The 21516-nt window shown below is 39.7% G+C and overlaps 2 protein-coding genes and 1 non-coding gene across 4 annotated transcripts in view; 1 reads left to right on the top strand and 2 right to left on the bottom strand.

The window, feature by feature from the left end:
- Nucleotides 1-15720, top strand: part of LOC140941730 (zinc finger ZZ-type and EF-hand domain-containing protein 1-like) — a 42963-nt gene extending 27243 nt beyond the window's left edge. Inside the window, exons 51-80 of one of the 2 annotated variants that reach the window (XM_073390745.1) lie at nt 87-206; nt 1245-1346; nt 1512-2014; nt 2207-2289; nt 2388-2466; nt 2728-2861; nt 3014-3140; nt 3756-3809; nt 3987-4118; nt 4559-4670; nt 5121-5191; nt 5358-5471; nt 5578-5784; nt 6148-6251; nt 6336-6392; nt 6750-6930; nt 7652-7747; nt 8220-8393; nt 8685-8828; nt 9297-9349; nt 10120-10235; nt 10672-10759; nt 10959-11018; nt 12364-12480; nt 12829-12944; nt 13373-13455; nt 13573-13644; nt 13747-13860; nt 14349-14377; nt 14836-15720. In XM_073390745.1, the coding sequence (XP_073246846.1) occupies nt 87-206; nt 1245-1346; nt 1512-2014; nt 2207-2289; nt 2388-2466; nt 2728-2861; nt 3014-3140; nt 3756-3809; nt 3987-4118; nt 4559-4670; nt 5121-5191; nt 5358-5471; nt 5578-5784; nt 6148-6251; nt 6336-6392; nt 6750-6930; nt 7652-7747; nt 8220-8393; nt 8685-8828; nt 9297-9349; nt 10120-10235; nt 10672-10759; nt 10959-11018; nt 12364-12480; nt 12829-12944; nt 13373-13455; nt 13573-13644; nt 13747-13860; nt 14349-14377; nt 14836-14962 (3569 nt within the window). In that variant the 3' untranslated portion in view covers nt 14963-15720. Of the gene's footprint in view, nt 1-74; nt 207-1244; nt 1347-1511; nt 2015-2206; nt 2290-2387; nt 2467-2727; nt 2862-3013; nt 3141-3755; nt 3810-3986; nt 4119-4558; nt 4671-5120; nt 5192-5357; nt 5472-5577; nt 5785-6147; nt 6252-6335; nt 6393-6749; nt 6931-7651; nt 7748-8219; nt 8394-8684; nt 8829-9296; nt 9350-10119; nt 10236-10671; nt 10760-10958; nt 11019-12363; nt 12481-12828; nt 12945-13372; nt 13456-13572; nt 13645-13746; nt 13861-14348; nt 14378-14835 lie in introns of both variants that reach the window. The other variant, XM_073390744.1, reaches the window with a different exon arrangement.
- On the bottom strand, nt 14460-14532 carry Trnaa-ggc (transfer RNA alanine (anticodon GGC)). The gene has a single exon. It is a non-coding gene; the product is annotated as a tRNA-Ala (tRNA).
- A 753-nt stretch (nt 15721-16473) lies between the features above and the next one.
- Nucleotides 16474-17484, bottom strand: LOC140941732 (probable thiopurine S-methyltransferase). Its single transcript, XM_073390746.1, has one exon. It carries the CDS (start codon nt 17265-17267, stop codon nt 16506-16508), a length of 762 nt encoding a protein of 253 aa, XP_073246847.1. The 5' UTR covers nt 17268-17484; the 3' UTR covers nt 16474-16505.
- Between the last annotated feature and the right edge of the window lie 4032 nt (nt 17485-21516).

The raw sequence follows: 21516 nt of genomic DNA, 5'->3' as shown, positions 1-21516 counted from the left end.
TAACATAAACGAAAAAACTTTCTTGTGGTGTAAGTCCGTGTAACGTTTTGGATGATTGTTTTAATGTGTTGAAGGTTCCTTTGTAGACACAACAGCAAATGATCCATCAATTCGTGTACAGGCCTACACCCATCATCATGCGTGGCTTCAGTTCGCAGCTTTAGTGCTCACGCTGGCAAACTCCATCAACGAACCAAACAAGTCTGGTAAATACTGTACAGTGCATGAAATTGTTTAGCCTGCGTAGCTGACGTAAAAAGAGCAGGGGGAGGGGGCAGAGGAGAAAGAAGCGTAAGGGAAAAGGGAGAGGATCCTCTCTCCTAACCCCCTCCCTGTTACTCCATTCTCCCAATCCCTTACCCCTTTTGACGCCCGCTACGCAGGGTAGAAATTGTTTTATTTTATCACCTTTACACTCTAAATATTAGCAGAAGTGACAGCCTTGTTGGGAAGTTTTTAAAATTCTTTAAGAAAGCGCTGGAAAGTATTGCTCAAGAGGCTTCATGTATGTGGTGACAGCGCATGATTTTGTTAACAGACTCAAACAATTGCATCTCAATCACAAAGGATTTATGCCACGAAAAGTTTTGTCAATAGGGCATTTGCACGATGGCGTCATTTTACTACTACGACTAGAATCCTTTTCGTTTTTCCTTTCATATTTAAATTTTGTAATCCCAGTGTGGTTTAAATAACAAAAGCCCTAATTTGCACAAGAAAGCAAAACCCTGAAGGATACTGGTCGTAGTAGTAAAATGATGTCATCGTGCATATGGCCTATTAGTGATGTCTTATTAAAGCGGGCACAAGCTTCAGTAAATGTCTAACTATCTTTCCCATATTTTGTAAAGGGAACCTTGGTGAAGCGGACTCTTATATGGAACAAACCCCAGTGACGGTCCCTCGTATGTCAAGTCTGATACTGTGTCAGCTATGTACCCAAAGTCAACCTGCCTAATGTTAAAAAAAAAAAACCAAACAGCTTTCACCAAAGTTTGTAAATCAGCTATGTTTTCCTGTCATTGTTAGGCATTAGCCTCACTTACCAGGATTTTCATCTTATATCATCTAAAAGTTGTAATATTTACAGCGTAATTCTTAATTATGACGGAAATTGTTATTCAAATTCAAGAACCATTTGTCGCTTGCCTCCGTGTGTAAATGTGTAGTAACCAGTTAAAACTCTGCTTCTATTATCATCGTATTAGACTACTAATACATTTTTCGTCTTTCTATGCTTATAGTTTTTAACGTAGATTACCTACGGACCGCTGGCCTTCTCCACATTGATTGCCTTAATTTAGTCACCAAGTGTTTAAGCCATGTCTCGCATAAACCAGACACAGGTAAGGAAGTGCTTGTGTTTATACTCGAGTGAGGAAGTGCGTTCGTGACAAAGTAAAAGTTTTGACTTCTCCTTTCTGTGAACGATATAATACCTTTTTACTGAGGTTGACGCCCATTTTTCTTTAAGGATTACTGATATATAGAAATAGTGTTGTTCTTTTAAGTTAAAAGTGTTGAACCCAAGGCATCGAAAGCTGCTGAGACAATTCCCGAGGGAGAAGGAGAGGGGGAAAACCCAGAAGCAGAAGCAACTCCAGAGTCCCCATCTGTATCGGATGAAAAAGTAAATAGAAAAAGTGCTTCCAAAGAACCTGAACAAGATACTAAAGACATTAAAAAGGTAACAGCGACAACAGAGCTAAAGGCGCCTGATGCCAGCACTGCTGTGGCGGAACAACAAACAGCAGATCTAAAGGCACCTGAAGCCAGCACATCGGTAACGGAACTACAAACAACGGCAGGTGGTCAACCAAATGAAAGTGTAGAGAGAAGTGAAAAACCTTCAACTGACAATAAGAATTCTACGTCAGCTGAAAAAATTGATGGGATTGCTAATCAGCAAGGGACAGTAACACAGAGCCCTGAAGAATCTGAAAAACTTTTCCCCCCTGCGGCTCAAGAAAGGTTGTTAGGACTATTGGGAGCGATTCTACCACAAGACTCGAAGGTAACGCTCACAATTTTGATGTAGTATAGAGATACTGCATTGACTCTAAAATGTCTCCATATACATTTCTTTCTCTGGCTCAATGTACTTGAAGAATGGCCCGTTACATTATGTCTACATTGATAAGTTCCATTCTTATAAACAAATTATTTCATTTTAATCACTTACTGAGTTCTTGGTGCTTAACTGCAGCTCTCTCATTGGTCATCGTATTGTCCCGGAATTGAAGACTTTCTGTCCGAGAGATTTTTGCCAGCTTTGTTCAAGATTATCAGGTGCGAAACGATTTTGTTACTTCAATTCGCCACTTTTAACTGTGCCCTGCTAACAAATGACGTGTATTAACTTATTCTTCGTTTATATGCTTTAACAGGGATGGCAATGTTGATGATAATACAAAAAGTCTAGCTCTAGGTGTCCTTGGAAAATTTCTGCAGTGCACTAGCCCGGGTGTAAGTGTCAAAAACAACTTTCTCTTTCTTTCCTTTTGTTGTTATTGTTGTTGTCGTTTTTCAATTTCCTATACGTCTCCAGTTAATTTTATTCATGCTTATTGATAGATCTGATACTACCATCTATAAAAACGTTTTGTAGTCGTTTTTTTTTTTTTCATGCAGCGTTCAATACACCAGCTTGTTCTTTGCAACCTCTCTCTTGTAATTTAGTGAATGATTAAAATTTTTATTGTTTGTTTGTTTGTTTGCTGCCTACAGCTCTCCGATCGTGGCGTTGCACCATATTCCACATCGCCCGTCAAGACAGAAAGTGAGAGTAGTAGTGAAGAGATTTGTTCTGGCAAAGCAACTGTTGAATTTCTCTTCCAGCTCGGAGCGGAATACCTTTCCAGGTTAGTTCAGAATCAAAAGCGTATTTACAAGGTTAACAAGTGCCTTGAAAGTCCTTGGATTTCATAATAAAAAAAATTAACTGTCTGTGGTCTTCAATGTAGTCATATGCACTTAATGGTTTACGGAAGGTAATGACTCATTCGTGTTGCAGATCTGACCTGACGGCATCGTCTGGAATGGCATCCACATTACAACAGTTGGCCAGGTCAACTCAGTGGCAACCTAGTATAGCAGATCACGTAGGACTCTGTCTTGAACGCTTAGCAGAGCCTGCAGAGGTACAGTAATGTGACTCATTTTATAACTGACAAATTCACAAAAACCTTAAATACGCGACTTCCCTTTTTATACTACTACATGAGAAATTTCTGCAATTTGATTGGCTTAGAGCAGTGGTATTTCAGCTTAATTTGAAATACCTACATGTGAAAATTACAAACCTTTTGTGGGTAGTAGTATAAACAAATAATAGCATGATTTGTACGTGATATTTGGCATAAATACCACTCGTGATATTTCAAAATTGTCTCAAATTTCACTCGCCTAACGGCTCGTGAAATTACGTATAACAATTTTAAAATATCGCTCGTGGTATTTATGCCAAATATCATTACAAATCGTGCTATTACCTATACTAACTGGTTTCTTAGACTTATCTCACTCAAAATTATTAATCAGTTTTACTGTAATGTTATTAATGACTTGGAATTAGCTTTAACATACTACTCTGAAATCCAAATAAACATGAAGACTGAATCGATTCCCTATCCTTAATTGTCTCCGATCTATTACCTTATCCCGCCTTGCCCTCTTTCAAACTACGAGGGTGAAATCGTTTCATGCAACCGTCAAAGTTATTCCAATTATTTATTTTCATTTATTATTGCTTGCAGAGCGTTGACTTGAGTGCTGTTTTTGGTCTCCTTGTCTTCGCAAGATTTCCGGATGTAAGTGAATTTCCTTAACCCCCATTCATCATTCTGTTTCTTCAGAACTTCATCACTGTCGGTCTTCAGCTTGTCGCTCATTAAGATATTTCAGCGAATCCCGTAGCGATTAGTAGTTACGTGGTCTTTTGTTAAATGATCGAGCGTTGTAAGTTTTACCATAACTCTTGTTTGTAGGTTGTTCGGATGGGATCCGTGACAGAAATGAAGGATATCAGCGGAGAGAAACGGAAAACTGTCGTTTTTAAACATGTACCTGAAAAAGGAGAAGTCACTGTCGTCGATATGAAGACACGCAAAAAGAAAACGGTAAACGTTCATTCTTTTGGTTTTCCTAGAAAAGTATCGCGCGCTTTTCAACTACTAATTCTTGCAGCATTAAGTTGGTGCCGTAAAGGTCATCCTTTCTGTAGTTTATTTGTTTGACAAGAACTCAAGTGGGTAATCGTATCTTTGGTGTTGATGCTTACTTGCGTCGTACCTTTTAGACTATCCTCAAAGAACTTTTTTGAATTGAGTTGATAAAGAAGGAACAACGCTTGAAACCTGGTGGTAAATTGTTTTTTGTCCACTCACTCCATCAAACCATTTTTGTTTGTTTGTTTGTTTTTTGTTTGTCTGTTTTTTTTGGTCCCCCCCCCCCCCCCCCCCCCCCTCATGTTTTGTCAGTGGTTAGTTTTGCACCAAAGGACGTGTTATTAAGTGCTCAGTGCAATTTTTCTTAGCAGAATTATTATATCTAATGGCAGGTCAAGGAACACCAACTTAAAGAGTCCTCTTCTTTGAGTGAAGCTTTCAAAACCTCAAGATTTTCTGTTCTGCTTGATATTGTCATTAAAATCCTCAAACTTCTAAAAGATAGTAAGTTTTTCCTCTTACTTTAAGTAAATGGTAAACTAAGATAATATTCATAATTCTACTGGGCTATTAAAATCGCTACCTTAGATGATGAATACCGTATTTTAGAGGGACATTTTTGTATGTTGATGCTTTATGTTTTTGCAATAATTTCTCTAAGAAAATGTTCAGTTCATAAACTCTCTTTGCCATGCTCTTGCTTCTTCATGTTTGTGTAACTGCAAGAGAGAATGTCCTCCCTTGATAATTTTTGTCAAGTTAAAGTAAAACTGTCACAGGGTATTTGAAAGTGATTCTTCATTAGATTTTTATTTTCTTCATAAATGTTGTTATTAAATTAAGTTAGGTTGGCATTACTGAAAATAGTGTAACTCTATAGAACAGTTATACTCCAATACGAACGTTTGCGGGTATTTAACTGTGTCAATTGTTGTTTTTCCCTCTTTGTAATAGATAAATCTGTTCCAGTTGAGAGAATGTGGGTTCTTTATTTAGCTCTGAAGGGACTTCTTGGAAATGTAAAGGTACTGTGTCGTTTTCAGGGCTTAATGACTGTGTTAACGGATTTTCACGGATCGGATCAGGAGAAATGTCCCTGAGTTAAATAATCTCTATAAACATTGTATAGAATGGAGAAATTTATGGATTATAAGTTCGTCCTGTGAATTTAGCCGATTCTTTTTCTTCCAGGCAAATCCAAGTTTAAATACAGAATTGTTATCCAGTGGTATTGTTTCCTTGCTTGTTAATATTGCTTGTCGCGGAACTACGTTTAGTGGTCAGTGGATTTTACGCGACTTGGAGGTAAGAACGATATCGCCGCAGTTTAGTGTTGGCAAGTTATATTCTGGTTTTGCTGTTGCAGATCGTGGCATTTAGTCTAGCTGACGTTCTTGATCCTTGTCAACAGGTTCTGTCGTTAAAACTTTATAAATCAGTGCAGCAACCCTCATCCCCTGCCGATACTTCCCCTGTAAAAGAAGAGAGTAAACCAACAGCCAAAACGGAAAAGGAGTCCAGTGAAGCTGCCCCCGAGCCAGGTCCATCAGTAAAAGAGAATGAAAGTGAGAAGGATCCATTTGATGGGCTTAATGATATCACTAGGACCTGCTTTGAGGTTGGTTTGAGATGATTAACTGCAGGACTCGTTGCTGGAATAAATATGACGACGGTTTTATAAAGTTCATATACAATTCATACTGTTTGAGAAATGATGAGGATAATTTAGGTTGTATTCATATGTATATTTTTTATTCATATGTGCTTAACGTTGTAGTTGCCTTAACATTTATCTGTCTCGGTGGAAGTGAATTATTGGACCCATCCTGTTGCAATCAAGCGAGAAGTTTAGCAGCACTTCAAAATAGGCAGTGATAGTTGCGAAGGTTGCCCTTTTTAAACCATGTTTGCGCAGTCTAAAGTTTGAGTAGCGGTCTTACGTGGTTCTTATTTAAAGAGTGTTTTCTCTTCTATTTAATAGACAATACACGAGGCGATGCCGACCATTCCCCTGTCTGTACTAAGAGCCTTGTTTGAGAGTGTAGGTCAAGATCAAAGCCGACTTTTAGTTGAAGTACAAAGAGGGTAAGTACCTTTTATTTCTGTCATCACCGCAGCTACTGTAAAAAGCTTACTTCGTTCTTAAATACTTTGATTTGTTTATTACAGCTTTGATGGAGCTGTTTTCCAAGTAGACGACGATATTAAGGAGCAGGCTAAGAAATGGTGAGTGTCCACACACTTTTCCAATATACAATTCGTTTATGCATGGTCATTTACGCTGCAAATCTATTTTTTTATTATTTTATTTTTTTGCGCACCCATGTTGGTTTGCTTGTTGTTCTCATTGTTGTGTGCAGTAAGTTTTGTCCTTTTTTCTTTTTGTCTGGCTGGGTCTCAACTGGTTGCTACAGTAAACGATGCCTAAACAAATGCAGTCACTAACAAAAAGTAGAATAATTTACATGTTGTTGAACTCTTGTGAAAGAAAGTGATTATTAGGACACTGCACATATACCCGGCAATAACCCTACCTGCAATTGCGGAACCTGTCATTGTTTTCTCCTGCCATCTTTCCCTCAGGGTTTTATCTTCTGACAAGGTATCAGCTACCGGTGCAACGTCCTCAGGGGCCGCTGTGGATATTGGCGTGGTGCGCTACAATGCAAAAGACATTTTACCCGCGAACATTCAAGCCAAACCAGAAGAAGGCGAAGTAACTCAGAAGCTTATTCCTACTCTCAGTGATGCTGAGATTGAAGAGGTGAGATATTATGGTGCCATTGTCAAAGGTCAAATTTTTTTCTTTTTTCGGAAGGAAACAAGTCTCCACCGTTGAAAAGAGAGTTTATTCAGTTGGTGAAATTACAGTCGAAGTTGTATTTCTTTTTCTAACTAGAGGAAAAAATATGTATCAATATCGCGAGTGTGCCTCTGTTTTGAACTTTAACGGCTTCATGTGGTTGTGATGGTCGATATCGCATCTACGCTTCACCTGAAAAGAGAAAATCATGATGGCAACGAGCGAAAACTAACCCTTTTTGTGCCTTTTGGATTGAAACTTTAACATAAAACAACTCGAAAAAATAAAGGCTTTTTTAAAATGATGTACTTGAGCAGTTGCAAGACAGTTTTTCCTCGGCAGACTGAATACCAAACTACCTTGTAGAGTACTTTATAAGCTGGTATCTGCTAGCATTGTCATCAATACGAGTAAAGCGCTCAGCGGGGCGGGTGATGTTTTTTCTACGAACGTCATTCATTTGTCCATCCATTCATTCCTTATCCATCCGTTCGTCCGTCCATCCATTCATCCAGCTCACTCATTTATTAGTTTATTGGGTCATTCATTGATTCCTATCAGAAAAAAGTCAGTCTAACTAACTATACCTTGTTACAAATCGTCTCTGCAAATAATCCTCTTAAACGATTTCTTTTCTCACTTATCGCCCATTGCACAGTTGACGACTACGATTATCTTTCAGACTCGCGAGAAGCAGGCTCGCACAAAATCAGCTGAACTTCTGAAGAAAGAACTACAAAATGAAGAAAACCTTAAATCTTCGGAATATCTAAGTAAAGTAAGTTCAAAGGGAACGGTTTCTGTATTTCAGTGAAACTGTTTCGCGCGAATTAAAACCAAACAGACTATCTTATACCATAAAAGGTAACTAACATTGACTGAATGGAGAATTTTTACTCTGTTAAAGAATGACTTTACTTAACCCCGTCCTGAAACACCTAGTGCCAAGTAGTTACAAGCAAACAAAATAAAAGAATGAAGTAAGAGCGTAATACTGCATTGCTGTGTATTAGTGTGGTATCTATTGTACATTGGGTTATGTATATGTATCATTTTGTTATTTTTTAATGTTTATGTTGATTGACATTCAGAGCTCATGTGGGAGCCAAATTGTGATTAAATTTCGAACATGCTTACTGATACAAGACCAGGAGGGCTACATTAAATGGAGGAGTATAGGTCCAGTCAGATGCAGGCCCAAACTTCAAGCCATCTGTCCTAATCTTATTGTTTACTTGCTTTCATTTCAGGTTAATCTTGCCTTGTCTGTGATTTACTCACGGCACTTGCTCGCTATTCTACTGGGAAACTGGTGTGACTGTGGCATGATAACCACTGAATTGATCGACAACAGTGATGAGGTACAGCTGATTGGTCTGCTGGACATTCTACAAAAACTGGAAAGCAAAGAACTGTTTGAAAAGGTTAGGTTTTACACTCGAGGTGGTGGTGGGAAGGGGCTGGGGGGGGGGGGGGTGGTTGGCGGCTTCAATCACCTTATGTTTCGATGACTAATGCAGATTCTGTAGCCCATGAACTATAGAAGCCATGTAGGAGTTTGATCATGTAAACGTTTGTCATATGTGATGATTATATGTTCTACTCCTTTCGGGAACATGGAATTCTTTTCCCTTAATATCGTTTATGATTTTTTTTATAATCTTCGTATTTGAAATGTTATTTTTGATTTTGTGTTGTTGTCCTTTTTGTTGAAGGTTGTGAGTTCAGTTGTACGATATGGAGACCCCAAACTGGTTCATCCATTGTCACTTGCAGCAGCTCACTGTATGGGTGAAGTGACGCTGTCTTCCGAAACCAGGGAGTCCAGTCATAACTACCCTAATGACACTGTGGATGAGGTGAAGAGCATACGACGCCATTAACTCTTAAACAAAATTTACGAACAACAGCATAGTATTCTTAGCCTACGTTGCAGGCGCATGAGAACTGGAATTTGCTACTGAAAACGGGCCATGCGAGGAAAGAGGAGGATACCTCCCCTTTCGCGCGCGACCTCCTCTAGCGCGCGTATCGTTTATCCCTTGTCCCATATTTCTTGTCAATATGACGCATACTTCAGGTGATTTAGTACCTTAATCTAAGGATTTAATACCAATACCTGGAGATGTATTTTAGCATATGTGTCGACAGTTCATTTAAAGATTACTGTGACTTTACCGGCGATCATCACCGTGAGTCAACAGACAAAACTATGAGAGGCTCAAGTTAGTTTGTGTGTTTTTGTCATGTGAATTACGAAACTGCAAGGTCTCTTGTAAAAATTGTGTTAAACGACAACGAATTTGACATGTTTGGTCTTTTCACAGGGAAAAGTGCACATCCCTGGAGCAGCTACCCTCTTCGTCAAATTTGATTCCAGGTATACCATGCTAGTGTGTTGTGACTTACTTGTGTACACATTTTCTCTACTCTCGATAAACAAAATATTGATTTAATTGTAACACATCCCGCGCAATGTGTTCCTTCGTCTACCATCCCGGATAGAATTGGAATTTGGAAATGTCAGGTTTTATTAGCAAAGGGGAAAACTGGAGTACCCGAAAAAAAAAAAGGACCCTCGGAACAAAGAAAAGAACCAACTCCAAACCACAGACGAAAGAATGATATTTAAAGCTCTGTCGAGTTGATTTGTTCTTGGATATTCCCTATGCATATTTGTTCGGCGAAACCTACCTGGGGCCGGTTGCTCGAAGCCTGGTTAGCGCTAACCGTTGGTTAAGAGGTATCAAAATGTATAGGTTTCCATGGTATTTAACGCTGGTTAGCACTAACCATGCTTCGAGCAACCCGGGCCAGCTGGACGCTAAGCGCAACTCCTTGTAAAAAGGGCTTACAGACAGGCGACTATTGATCTGGTCTGGTTATGTGTATGTTTGGTTCAAGTCCCAAAACTGACCAACATCAAATTTCTGCTAACAACATCAATACATCATCAAGATAAAAAGTTATGAGAATTAATGAAGACGATCACTAAAGGGGGAAGTGTTTTGCTCGTTTATCAAATTCTTTCAGCTAATTCTTTGAGGAAATGTATGGTGATAAGTCTGGGAAATTTACGAGGATTTTGGGACTAAGAGGGTTTAAAAATGTATTCAGTTTACAAAGACAGCGACACTTTTGATTTACCAGGTGTGCCACTGAAGATGGATGTGACGAGCTTCGGATTGCTTCATCTCCTGATTATGAACAAAACAGACACGTGTTTTCCGGTCCAAGTAGTCGATGGATTGATGTGGAAATACCAGGTCTGAAATTGTTCAGTTCGTTTCTTCTTTTGTCTCTCAAGGAGTAGTAGTTTGAAGAGTTATTGAACCCATCAACAGCTAAACTGTCTGTTAACACACAAGACACCTTCGAGGTTTTTTATTGTAGCAGTAAGTGGAAGGCGTTATATGTGAGCGTTATAAATGAACAATAACTTTAACGAGTCTCCACACAGCCTTACGGCGATACTTCCCGACCTGCTCCTGAAAAGTCATGGAATCCATAGCTATCGCGTTTGTGAACGCTTAGATACTGCATCCTCCTTAATTTAATGTAATTTGTGTTCAAGCCGCTGGACGCCACCGATATATATCGTACTGTAAAGTGCCAGTGAGAGTCAAATTGTGATGAGCGCCAGTGTGTTGGCAGACCACTTAGCACACAACTTTGATCCCCTGTCTTTCATTTTGTTTTTAGGTGACACGTTGTATTACATATTCACCTCAGACAACAGTACTAATGACTGGGGCTGGAAATTTGTAGTAACTGGAGGCCAACTTGGCAGGTAATTATAGGAACAGGACAAACGGAAAACCTACATGGAAAGTCGTAAAATTAAAGAATGTCATGTTTCAGCTTAACAAAAAGTGTTAATCAGTGCATTCCAATATTCGCTTTAGAATGATGAAGATGTGTGTATAGTAGACAATAGAGAAGCGAGGCGTTTATAATATGTTAGGATAATTGTGTGCTTTTACCTTTAGGTTCAAGACTGGATTCACAGTTCTGAATGCTATGCTGTCATTGGATAACAAAATCGCCAGGTAACGTTCCATAACATACTGTAATCCGCTATTTAAAAGTACAACATGAGCGAAAACGTACTGTTGCAGTTTGCAGGTCACATAATAAAAACTGAGGACCATGGCGGCAGCTCGCGGGCCGTTGAACGCGCGACAAGTACTGTAGGTGTATTGGATTGTAATGTCGTTTGGTTCTCAGTTATTTTATTCTTTCGCTTTCGCTTTTTATTTTATTCTGTCGCTTACATCTTTCTTCTTTAGGTTGTGTTTACCAGCAAAGTTTAGTGCGGAAATTTTACAACTGGGATGTCAAACATATAATTGAGAGTGGAATCCCGGCAAGAAAATAACGAACGTTGTTTTCAGCACTTCTTGTTAGTGTTTTTGCCCTTACCAGGGCTCAAAGTTTAAATTTGAGTTTCGGAGCACTTGTGCTACCAGATGTAAATTTTTAGGCGCACAACTGAAAATTTTAGGAGCACAGTTTATAATGTTGGGAGCATCTATTTCAAAAGAAAAAGTAAAAAGCTCAACAGTGCCACGTTTATTTGTCATCTTCAGTTTGTTACTTTTACTTCCGTCCTGTGATTGATAAAACACAGCCGATTTGCTACGCAGTAATACCGTTGTGATTTTTAATACTAATTTCTCTTTTTGACAGTACAGCTGTGACTAAAGAAAACTTACACTTGAAAAAAAATTCAAAACTGACAACAACGAGTGTGTCGAACGAGAATGAAAGTTAATCTTTAATGAATTTGTTAAATGCGCAATGACTTACATGACTTACCTGGGATATGACTTAAAAACTTTCTTACCTGGAAAAAAAGGCTCTTAATCCGCACTGTTTTTGTTTTGATTGACCTTAAAACTGATCGTTCGACATGATCGTCCATTGCGCAAAAAGCACGTGTTTTGTTCGTAGCATATATTTGCATGTGTCAGCGGTGTTTATTACAAAACAGAAGAGTCTGGGATGGAGTAAAACATCGAAACGAAAAAGAACATTCGAGTTCGTGGAATCCATTTGGAGAAAAGACCAATTAAACATACACCGTCTTATCTGGTTCGAGTTCGTAAGTATAGTCCGAAGCAAGTCAGTCGCACTGAGCTTTGGGTTTTATGGCGCACAGGTGCGATTACACATGAATTTTTAGGCGCACAACCAAAAATCCAGTCGCATATGCGACCAGTTGGTCGCTAACTTTGAGCCCTGCTTACCTTGTAACTGTAGAAGAGAGGTTCTACATAGCAAGGCATTAAAGAGATGGACGTTTTAGTTAAGAAACTTGGTTTCCAGGGAAGTATTAACTTATAGTTAGATATGACTAGATATTGTTATAAACCACACTAATTTCTTTCCCAGATCCTTGCCTTTAAAGAAGTTATGGGTGTGGCTTGTCTCAGTAGCCTGCTGTCAGACTGGTCAGCAGAGGCTTATGGCAACCGGTTTGTTGCTAAGACTTCTGTTGGTTGTCTCTGGGTAAGTCCCACCTCACGTGATGTATTATGTTTGAGTGCAACGCCATGCAACACGCAGCAACTTAGCAGTCCTATTAAAAACACATTGTCTGTTAAAAGAACAGTTGATATTATGATGTTAGTTCTATTCATACGCGGATGGAGGAGACTCAGGGGCAGTCCGAGTTGGGTGCTGAGAAAAGGCGCCACGAAAGCATTCTCCCGACTGCCTCAAGGCCTCCGAGGATGAGTGTTACTTTATTTTCTGACCCTTATAGCAGAAAAGTGAGCAACATTAATGAGCCTGATAAATTAGGGGAAGAGTTAAATAATGGAATGTGATTTATTATACTATTAATGTTTTCCGTAGGCAAGCTAGAGATAGCGATGGTTCTTGCTCGCCCCCAATGGATGAGAGTGAAAGACCTGATCTGAGTCTGTTGAAGCCCCTTTGGTCACTTTATACGGGCATGCTGGAAAAAGAAGGTCAGAAAACAGCAATCTAACCAGTGAGCTAGGCTAGGTAGACCGACCAAAATATGGGATACTTATTTTACTCAGAAAGGTCAGAAAGATGTGTCCTTGACTATCAACATTCTCTGTGCGGATTACCAGTATTGCAGATTCAAAATACAATCAATCAATCAAAGACTTCATTACTTCGAATTTGTTGATAGCAAAATTGCTAATTTTGTTCTCGAGTCCAGCGTTCATTTGTGCAATGGCGAAAGGAAGAAACTCCAAACTCTTTGAGAACCAAACTTTATTCTCTTGATAATTAACCTTGCCGCATGTTGGAACTTTCAACTCATACACTTTGTGATTCAAGATGGTTCTCTCTCTTATGTTCGAAGATCAGACATGTTGGTAAATTTGTCTGTCTGTTTTTTTTTTTTTTGTTTCTGTTTTAACAGGATCTGGTTCAGCTCCAACATTAGTTCCTCCTGTACTCAGAGGCCTCACGGAACTTTTTCTTGTAGTGGAAAACCTTGCACAGGTCAGACTTCAATCTTCATCCGAAATAAATTAGATAAGAATGGACGAAGTGATCACCACCTTTTGACCGTGTGGAATGCAATCTCTCCCTACTAAGCTTTGTTTTCTGTCTGTATAGGATTGGGGTGTGGCAGAGGACCTGGTCGTTGGTTTTACGACAATCGAAAGCTTGAAGAGATGCTTCTCTCAGGTAGAGAAAAATTCAGTTGCTAATTTAGAAATCTCCTGCAGTGGCGGCTGCAGTATTTTGACAGTATTGACAGACATATGTACTGCATGTTGTTTCTTGAAGGCTGTTCAAAGGGTTGGTCTGATCGGTCTTGCCATTGGACAACCAAATCAAGCGTCCGAGGCACTTGTTAAGGCTGCAGCTAACCCCCAGAGCAAGCAGGATGAAGATAAGAAGGTATCCGTCAAAATGATTCTTAGAAAACGGACCATGTATTTATGATCCACCCAGGAGCATAAATACATGCTGTTCAAATAATGCTTAGCTATACTCGGCACAAGATCACCTCTCATTCGAGAAGGGCAGGATTATATAATGAAAATACGTTTACTTCATGTCGCATAAACCCATCTCTCATTGGCTGGGTACCTGTGGCTGTCACTCTACAACTGATAGATAACATTTGCTTTACTACTAATAATTATAAACTTAATTAATCAATAGATTTTAAGTAACGTTGTAGTCTCTGGTAATTTATAAATACAGAGTATGACTGAAATCAGCTTGCTGAGTCCGTTTCAGCAAGGTAAACACGGTAAATGGCACTGACTGTGTATAAATAAAATCAATTATATTATAATTATTGTGTTTGTAATGTTAGGCGATTATCCTTTTGGTATTTCTTTTGGCCAAATCTTATAATGTTAACCTTGTATTTCCTATAGGAGAAGTCCAAATCAGACGCGGCAGTTCGGTGAGTGAAAGTGAAGAATGATCATCGCAGTAAATTTTCCAATTTAAGCAATTGGAAAGAAGAAGCCTGAAAAAAAAAATCAGGGCTTCAACGGGATTCGAACCCGTGACCTCCGCGTTGCCGGTGCGTTGCTCTACCAACTGAGCTATGAAGCCACACATTGGGAGCGAGGTCAATTTATTGAGTTCATATCTCCCGTGAGGAGTGAAATGATGTGAAGTATATGAAAATAATTCATTTTTGAACTGAGGTGAGTGAGGTTCGGTGAGTGTTGTTCGCTTTTTTTTTCTATGTTCGTTTAATATTTAACTTAATGTTTTTTGTTGTATTAGTTTTAATTTTGGTAATCAAGTAGGAGAACCCTTGGTAAAGCACTTTCCAGTGAGTATGGAAGTAGGTAAATGTATCCTTAACAAAGACTGCTGAAAGAGTACAATCGTTCTATTCACCTATTTTAGTGTTGCAGAGTTCAGGCCTCCTTTCTCGTTTTCTATTGGTCGAGATGAAAATGAAGATGACACCACTGGAGACGCGTCCAGCGATGACTCGGACGACAGCAGCTCCTCTTCTGATACATGGAGCTAGTCACGTGACGTGTACAATGTCATGTCACCGAGATCTCGAGTCACGTGATCCATTCAGAGTTCAGTCAGCCTTTGCCAGAAGATGTTTGAGAAAGGTTTTGTTGGTCGTTCCTTGTCACCAGGGCGTGAATTGAAGAGAGAATAGAAAATAGCAAATTTAGCCAGTGTATACAGCTGAACGCTTGATTCAAATTTGAACACAGTACAAGTGCTATCGGCGAAATTTCATTGAACAAAAACTACAGGTATTTGAAAGCCGAGAGAAGTTGAAAAATATATATTCTGTGTTATAACGCTCTTTATAGGAAATCAGGAGCATTGAGGAAACTATATCTAAAACCTGACCTTTTTTAACCTTAATTAAGCTGAAATCTTTGTGAAGTAACATCTGCATGGTTCCATTGAAGGAATAGTCATCTGTGTTATACTCAGGAACTCCTGGGAATTCGTCCTGACGAAAGGCAGGTTAATGGCACTCAAAACATTCGCTTTGGAATCACCGGTTCTACACGGAGGTCATTCATTCCCGATCCACTTATATCTTATCTCAAATTCGCTTTTAAAATTCTTGACGCACTTCTCAGACATTTGAATTTTAGTAAAATGCCACAAAAGTTCAAGAGATTCTTTAATATCACAAAGAAATCAACTGTACCACTGCATATCACAAACCTCTTGCCATTTGACTGTAATTGCGCGCTGTTCCCAATGGTCTCTGCTGCCTCAAGTTAACAGCCGGCAAATAGCAGAATTGTTGTGTTCCTCAGTACTCGAAGAGAATCATTAAAGTAATTCTTTAGTTATTCCTCACAATGTTTTAGCTTTTTCGCATATCATTTCCTTAATACTGACAAGTAGTATCTAACCACCTGTTATCGTCAAAATATCGCATTTCTAATATTTTATGGAGAAGTGTGTTGAAGTAGCAAAAATAATAAACATAACATAAAAGACACGCAAGAAACTATCTCTGGGCGATTTTTGCTGCCACTGCAGTGAGCATAGCTTATCAGTCCAACGAACTTCAATTATGAGATTGATTTTGATTGGTTTCGATGGCCAAACACAACCCCCAGTTATGACATATGCAAATCTACTATACTAGGTCACGCTATGTTGAATTCTATTCAATTAAGAAGACGCTTCAAAACTTCACGGCTACTACTGACCTAAAAGTCGGAAGTACATATACCGACGATATACGAGATTCCTAGCGTTACAGTGTCACTTAACATGAGCTTTACTTTGGGTCAAGTTTGGGTAGAGGAGCACAGAACAGGGCAAATTTTATTAGGCATGAAAATAATACACTTTGCTGTCCTGAACAAATAGAAATGTGTCATGTCTTATTCACCCACGCGGTGATTGGGGCTCCATAAACATGCACAGAAAAGCACTACACTGGCGAAAGTTGCTTCGTTCACGTGGCGTCCACGTTATGACAGTTTGCAAGTCTTGAGGCTTATAATAAAAATAACAGTGTTAAAGTCTTTTAACCAGGTGAATCGTGAGATAATTTTTACCGGATTCGTGACAATGATTGTTTATTTGAAGTCCATGAAATAATAATGCATCAGAAACGGATTTTCTTCATGTTCCTCGCAACCTGGCTGCTCCGACTCAGTAGATTCTTCTTCCGACATTTTCTCCGTACCAAGATATTGAATCGTGCACCTGTCGCCAAATCGCTCATTTAGAGCCTTCTCGGAAATAAACTTGAAGGTTGAGGGCATACCTTCTGTAGATTCAGGAGCAAAGAACTCGAGGAAATATCTCCCATCGGGTTTGAGGCAGGAGAGCATTAGATCGCAGTATTGCTTCATTCGTTCATCTTTCATCACGTTGATAGCGGTCATCGAACCACGATCCCAGATGAGGTCAAATTGGCCGCCGGCGACTACAGCCGAAAAATCAAATATGCTGCATTCGTAAAGCGAGATATCTTTCTCATCCACTTTGAAAATCGTGCCCTGGATTTCTGGCGAGAGTGTAACGCATTCTTCGCGATGTGTCAACTTGTTGTCTTGCAAAAATGCTTCGATTCCTTTTCGAATTAATTCAACTCCTACCACAGAGTGTCCCTGGTCGGCCAACCAGATCATATCCAATGATTTTCCGCATAGAGGGACAAGGATTCGCAGGCCTTTTCTCCCGCCGGTGAATGCTTTGTAGTGTTTCATTAACATGGCATTCACCTCTTTCAAGTGGAACATCGGATCGTCCGCCGTATTCCAATCTTGCTCCCATGTTTCCTTACTTTCGAAATCACATGTGGCTATATGTTCTAGGTTGTCGCGTGTGTCCATTTCTACGGTCTCAAAATCCTTTCCTTTGGGGGACCTTTCTGTTAGAAGTTCAGCTCACGGGAGGCTGAGAAGTGTAGGGGAGCGTGAATTACCAAAGGCATGCGCACAAGAAGCGAGTCACGATTTAAATCAAATACTGACGGATCCAATGTATGCATTTCTTTAACGGATCACACATGCTTTTAAAAAAGGTTTTAACGTGACTGAGTCAAACCTGTGTAAGATGATGGTAGTATATTGTGGACGGTGCAACAGCTATGAGCTGCCATGAAAAACGCGAATCAAGGATACACGCCTCGGAGCTTTGGTTAGTCTCAGTATAGCCAGCACGAAAACAGAGGGTTACGAAAGGGTATCAAAGCACATGAATTTTTGGCATATTTATTCAGGGGAAATTTAACCCCGTTTTATGTAATACAGCCACGATCAATTGCCGATTACTGAGTCATCATTGCGTAAGATAATGTGATGAAGGTTTCTGCTCACAAATGGTCACAAACTCAGTTTTAAAAATGACTGTAAAAAGGACCTTTCATAAAATAAATCGGCGAAATGTGCGGTTCTGCAAAATAGTCTGCAGAACAGGCGCTAAGCCAAAAAAGCGCCAAACCATTAAGATGGGAACGTACTTCTGAGGCGTCATTACACCGACTCTTTTATTCCTTATTGTGGACGGTAATGAAAACCAGATCCTTAGTCTAGTATCAGAAAAGTCACTTAGTGAAAAACTTAACCCATTCGCTCCTGGAGATTTTGCCGAAAAACGCGTTTTGAAGCTAGTCGAGAGGTTTTCTGGTCACTGTCGTGCTATAAAGAGCTAAAACTTACCACAAACTGGTTTACAGGTCGAACACTTCGCGGCCTCCTGATCCAGATGCAAAATATCAGCTTGCGAAGTTCGGGCATGCGCAGAAAGCAAAATTTCGACAGTTTTTGGGTTTAAAAGTGACACAGCAGTCTTGACTTTTACTTTTCGCTTTCTCTCCTCCCTTCTTTTTTTGCTTTTCTTGCCTCATTTTTTTTTCTCTTGCTGGGCATTTAGTAAGCTTGATTTCGGTGGGAAGACTTTTTAGGAAAGCTTTTAGGATCTTAGGATTAGGCGAAAGGAAAGGTAGGTGGGTAATGGAACAAGATTTTCATGGAGATTTTCAGGTCAATGTCACGTGGTTTTTTGCTTGTTTCTCCGGTGTCCTTGACTGAATTGTGCTCATTCTGGTATGGTTTGAAAGATCTCTTCACTCTGCACAAGTTAGTGAAGAAAGTTGTCCTTGACCGTTAAAACTGATGACGTCACAATGGGTAGAAAGGTCCTGGATCCGTACGGGCGGTTAAGGGCGGTTCAGGGGCGAATGGGTTAAGGACTCTTTCTATTTCGCAAAAGTGAGGGGCTCTGGGGGCCGTTTCTCGAAAGTCCCGATAATTAACGGGCCCAGTAAGCCTCCCCGTTTACATTAAAGATCGGGGTTTCAATAGTTTTGTATCTAACATGATAAAACTATCAGTTAATGAAACAAAATGGAGTAGTTTGCAATCCAGGACCCGCGCTCTTATTCTTTATATTTCGTTTTGAATATTTGATTTCGAGCCCGAAAAGTTACCGAGACCTTCGAGAAACGGGCCACCGAGGTTCCTTGTCCCTAACCCCTCCCCCTCCGCGTGCCCTGTCATGATGAGGTAGATATTTGAAGGGAAGTTCAAGTTTACTGAGCACTGCTCGTCCGTCCTAGCTAACAACCTACACAAACCGGCCTGCAATCTAGTAACCATCCATATAGAGGCGCTTGAATCGATCAACTGATGAACAAAGAAACGTTATGCTGGTATTGGAAAGCCAGGAATTTCAGGCCATTTCTCGCAAAGTGGAAAATACACTGCGATCAGCTTATAGGTGATGGTATCAATAGAATTCGTTTTTGTGCAAGACGAAATCTGTTAATCGTAGCATTATAAACGCTAGATGCATTTGGTAGATTTTCAAACATAATCATTTAATGTAAATCTCTTTTGGAATGGCAATTCACCGATCATTACATTTGAACGTAATATAATACGTCCATATCTCGCTCCTGATAACATTAAGAATATGTTCACGAAACTGTCTTCTGTCCACAGTTACTGGACTAGATCTGTTACTAATGAAAATTACTATGTTGAACAAGTTAGAACTGAAAATATGAAGCGAGCCTTCTCTATTTCCGGTGCTTTAATTTGGAACAGTATTCCACTCTCTATGAAAACACTAAAAAAAAATCAATTCAAAGGCGAACTAAAGAGAAAACTCTTTGAAATACTGGAAAAAGAGGTCGACTATATTAGAGTTTCTGATATTACAGGGCAATTCTCAAAATCGTAACATGGTGTGCTTCCGTATGAAGTATAGTCTGCCTTCCTGTCTCACTCTGGATATAAACCACACGACAAACTAGATTGCTTCTAGGATTGTTCGTTTAACATATATATATTTATACAATTTTCCTTTTTCTCTTGTACCCGCCTCGAATAGCCTTCGCTAATTGCGGGCACAAGCTTTGTAAGCTATATTTAATTTGAAATAAACTTGTTGTTGTTGTTGTGAACTTTAACCAACGACACCTCAAAGACTTAATGAAATCTGACGACTTCTGGTATCACAGTTCAAATAATGTACATAATTACAGGTTAACGCAGTCAGCGAGTGAATTATTGGGATTTACCCGTTCGAGTTCACTAACAATGAACACACGAGGCTTTGCCGAGTGCGGTATTGAAAATTTCGAGTTAATTGTTAGTGATCGAGTACAGGTAAATCCCGATAATCTACGAGCAATGAGTGCGTTAACATCTTTATTATTCAAATTGAATGCACTGCACAAAGCTGGCAAAACTATATTCCCCAAGCAGTTGCTTTCTTGGTGTTTTTAGCGGAGCTCCACGCGCGCGCAGCGCGCGAAGTGGAGCACCATGGGTAAGAAAAATTTTGGTAATCACGTGACCGTATGCCCGACCGACCGTCCGTCCGCACCACAGGTATACCAATGTAAAATAACTCAATTAACAAGTATAGCAACCAAAATGCAACTCGAGGTTATTTTGGCGGGAAATCGCATAGCCACCCGCGTCTTATGAAGTAGAGAGCCTGGCAGAGACAACTAGAGAGGCAATAAAAACGAAAACGGAAAGCGGAAATTCTTTTTGTATCCTTGTTGTCTAACGTATTAAGCTTAGATTAGTTGTCATGTCCACAAATGTGGAATATAGAGAAAAAGAAAAAGTGGTCGACAGGCCAGTGAAGCTCAACGAGAAAAAGTGACAGAGAGATAGAGCGAGAGGTAAGTAGCTATTTGTTGGAAGAACAACATGAAATTTTTTTAGCAGCGGTGAGAAAATGAGAAATCTTAGCGGCCACCAAGGTGAAAATGAGCGAGTGAAAAAAGTGAATAACAACAGGTACGACATTTCCTCCATAAAACGTGTAACTAGGAAGTTTTCGGAAGTTTCACGTTGTGGTCGTGCAAAACAACGGCAAAGAAAAAAAAAGTGTGCTACTCGTGCAAAGTTTTTTTTGCTAATTAGACCTATTGTTTTTTCACCGTTCTCGTTGCCTTCGCCCCTTAGCCAGTAACATGATTTTATATTTTGTTTGAGCAAACTATAAATATTATCGAGAGCTTCGCTTTTAGCCCTGGCTAAATCCGGCTATGTGTTAGGAATTGCATCATCGATAAGAGAATCAATGTCTGCATCTCACATATTTTCAAACTTTGAGTCAGCGGAAGCCAAGGTGTAATGACAGTGGTGTGTTGAATTTACACCACGATAATGACGTCAAGGTGGTTGTTTCGTCACAACCCAGTATCACGTAGTACAAATCAGCCAATCAGAAAATCGGAATCCGTACAGTGTATGAAAGTTGAATAATAAACATCAATAGACTCTAGGAGACCCTATGAGAAGATTTCCGAAAAGCCCCATACATCTATCACATGTTTCGACTCTATTTATGTTAACTATTTGTTTGAACTGAAATAGTATGAAACTACTGGTGGCTCTGTACGGAAATCTTAGCGGGTGTTTACACGACACCGGGGCGACTTTCGCGCCGGAGCGAGTTCACTACTGTTCCCTCTCATGGCTCTACATTTGTTTACATGATACCACTACAAAATGTCATGCCGGCGCGAGTCACCCCGGCGTGAGTTCACCCCGGTTGTTGTACCGGGGCGCGAATTTCACTCCGGTACGAAATCTCACAATGGTATCATGTAAAAGC

Source organism: Porites lutea, chromosome 6 (assembly GCF_958299795.1).
Source record: "Porites lutea chromosome 6, jaPorLute2.1, whole genome shotgun sequence".
Taxonomy (NCBI): Eukaryota; Metazoa; Cnidaria; class Anthozoa; order Scleractinia; family Poritidae; genus Porites; species Porites lutea.
Note: the sequence above shows the minus strand (reverse complement) of the source record. Positions and strands in the feature narration are given on the sequence as shown.

What these genes read in the sequence shown, in the direction of transcription:
- LOC140941732 (XM_073390746.1), bottom strand. Translation starts at nt 17,267, where the DNA reads ATGGACACACGCGACAACCTAGAACATATAGCCACATGTGATTTCGAA.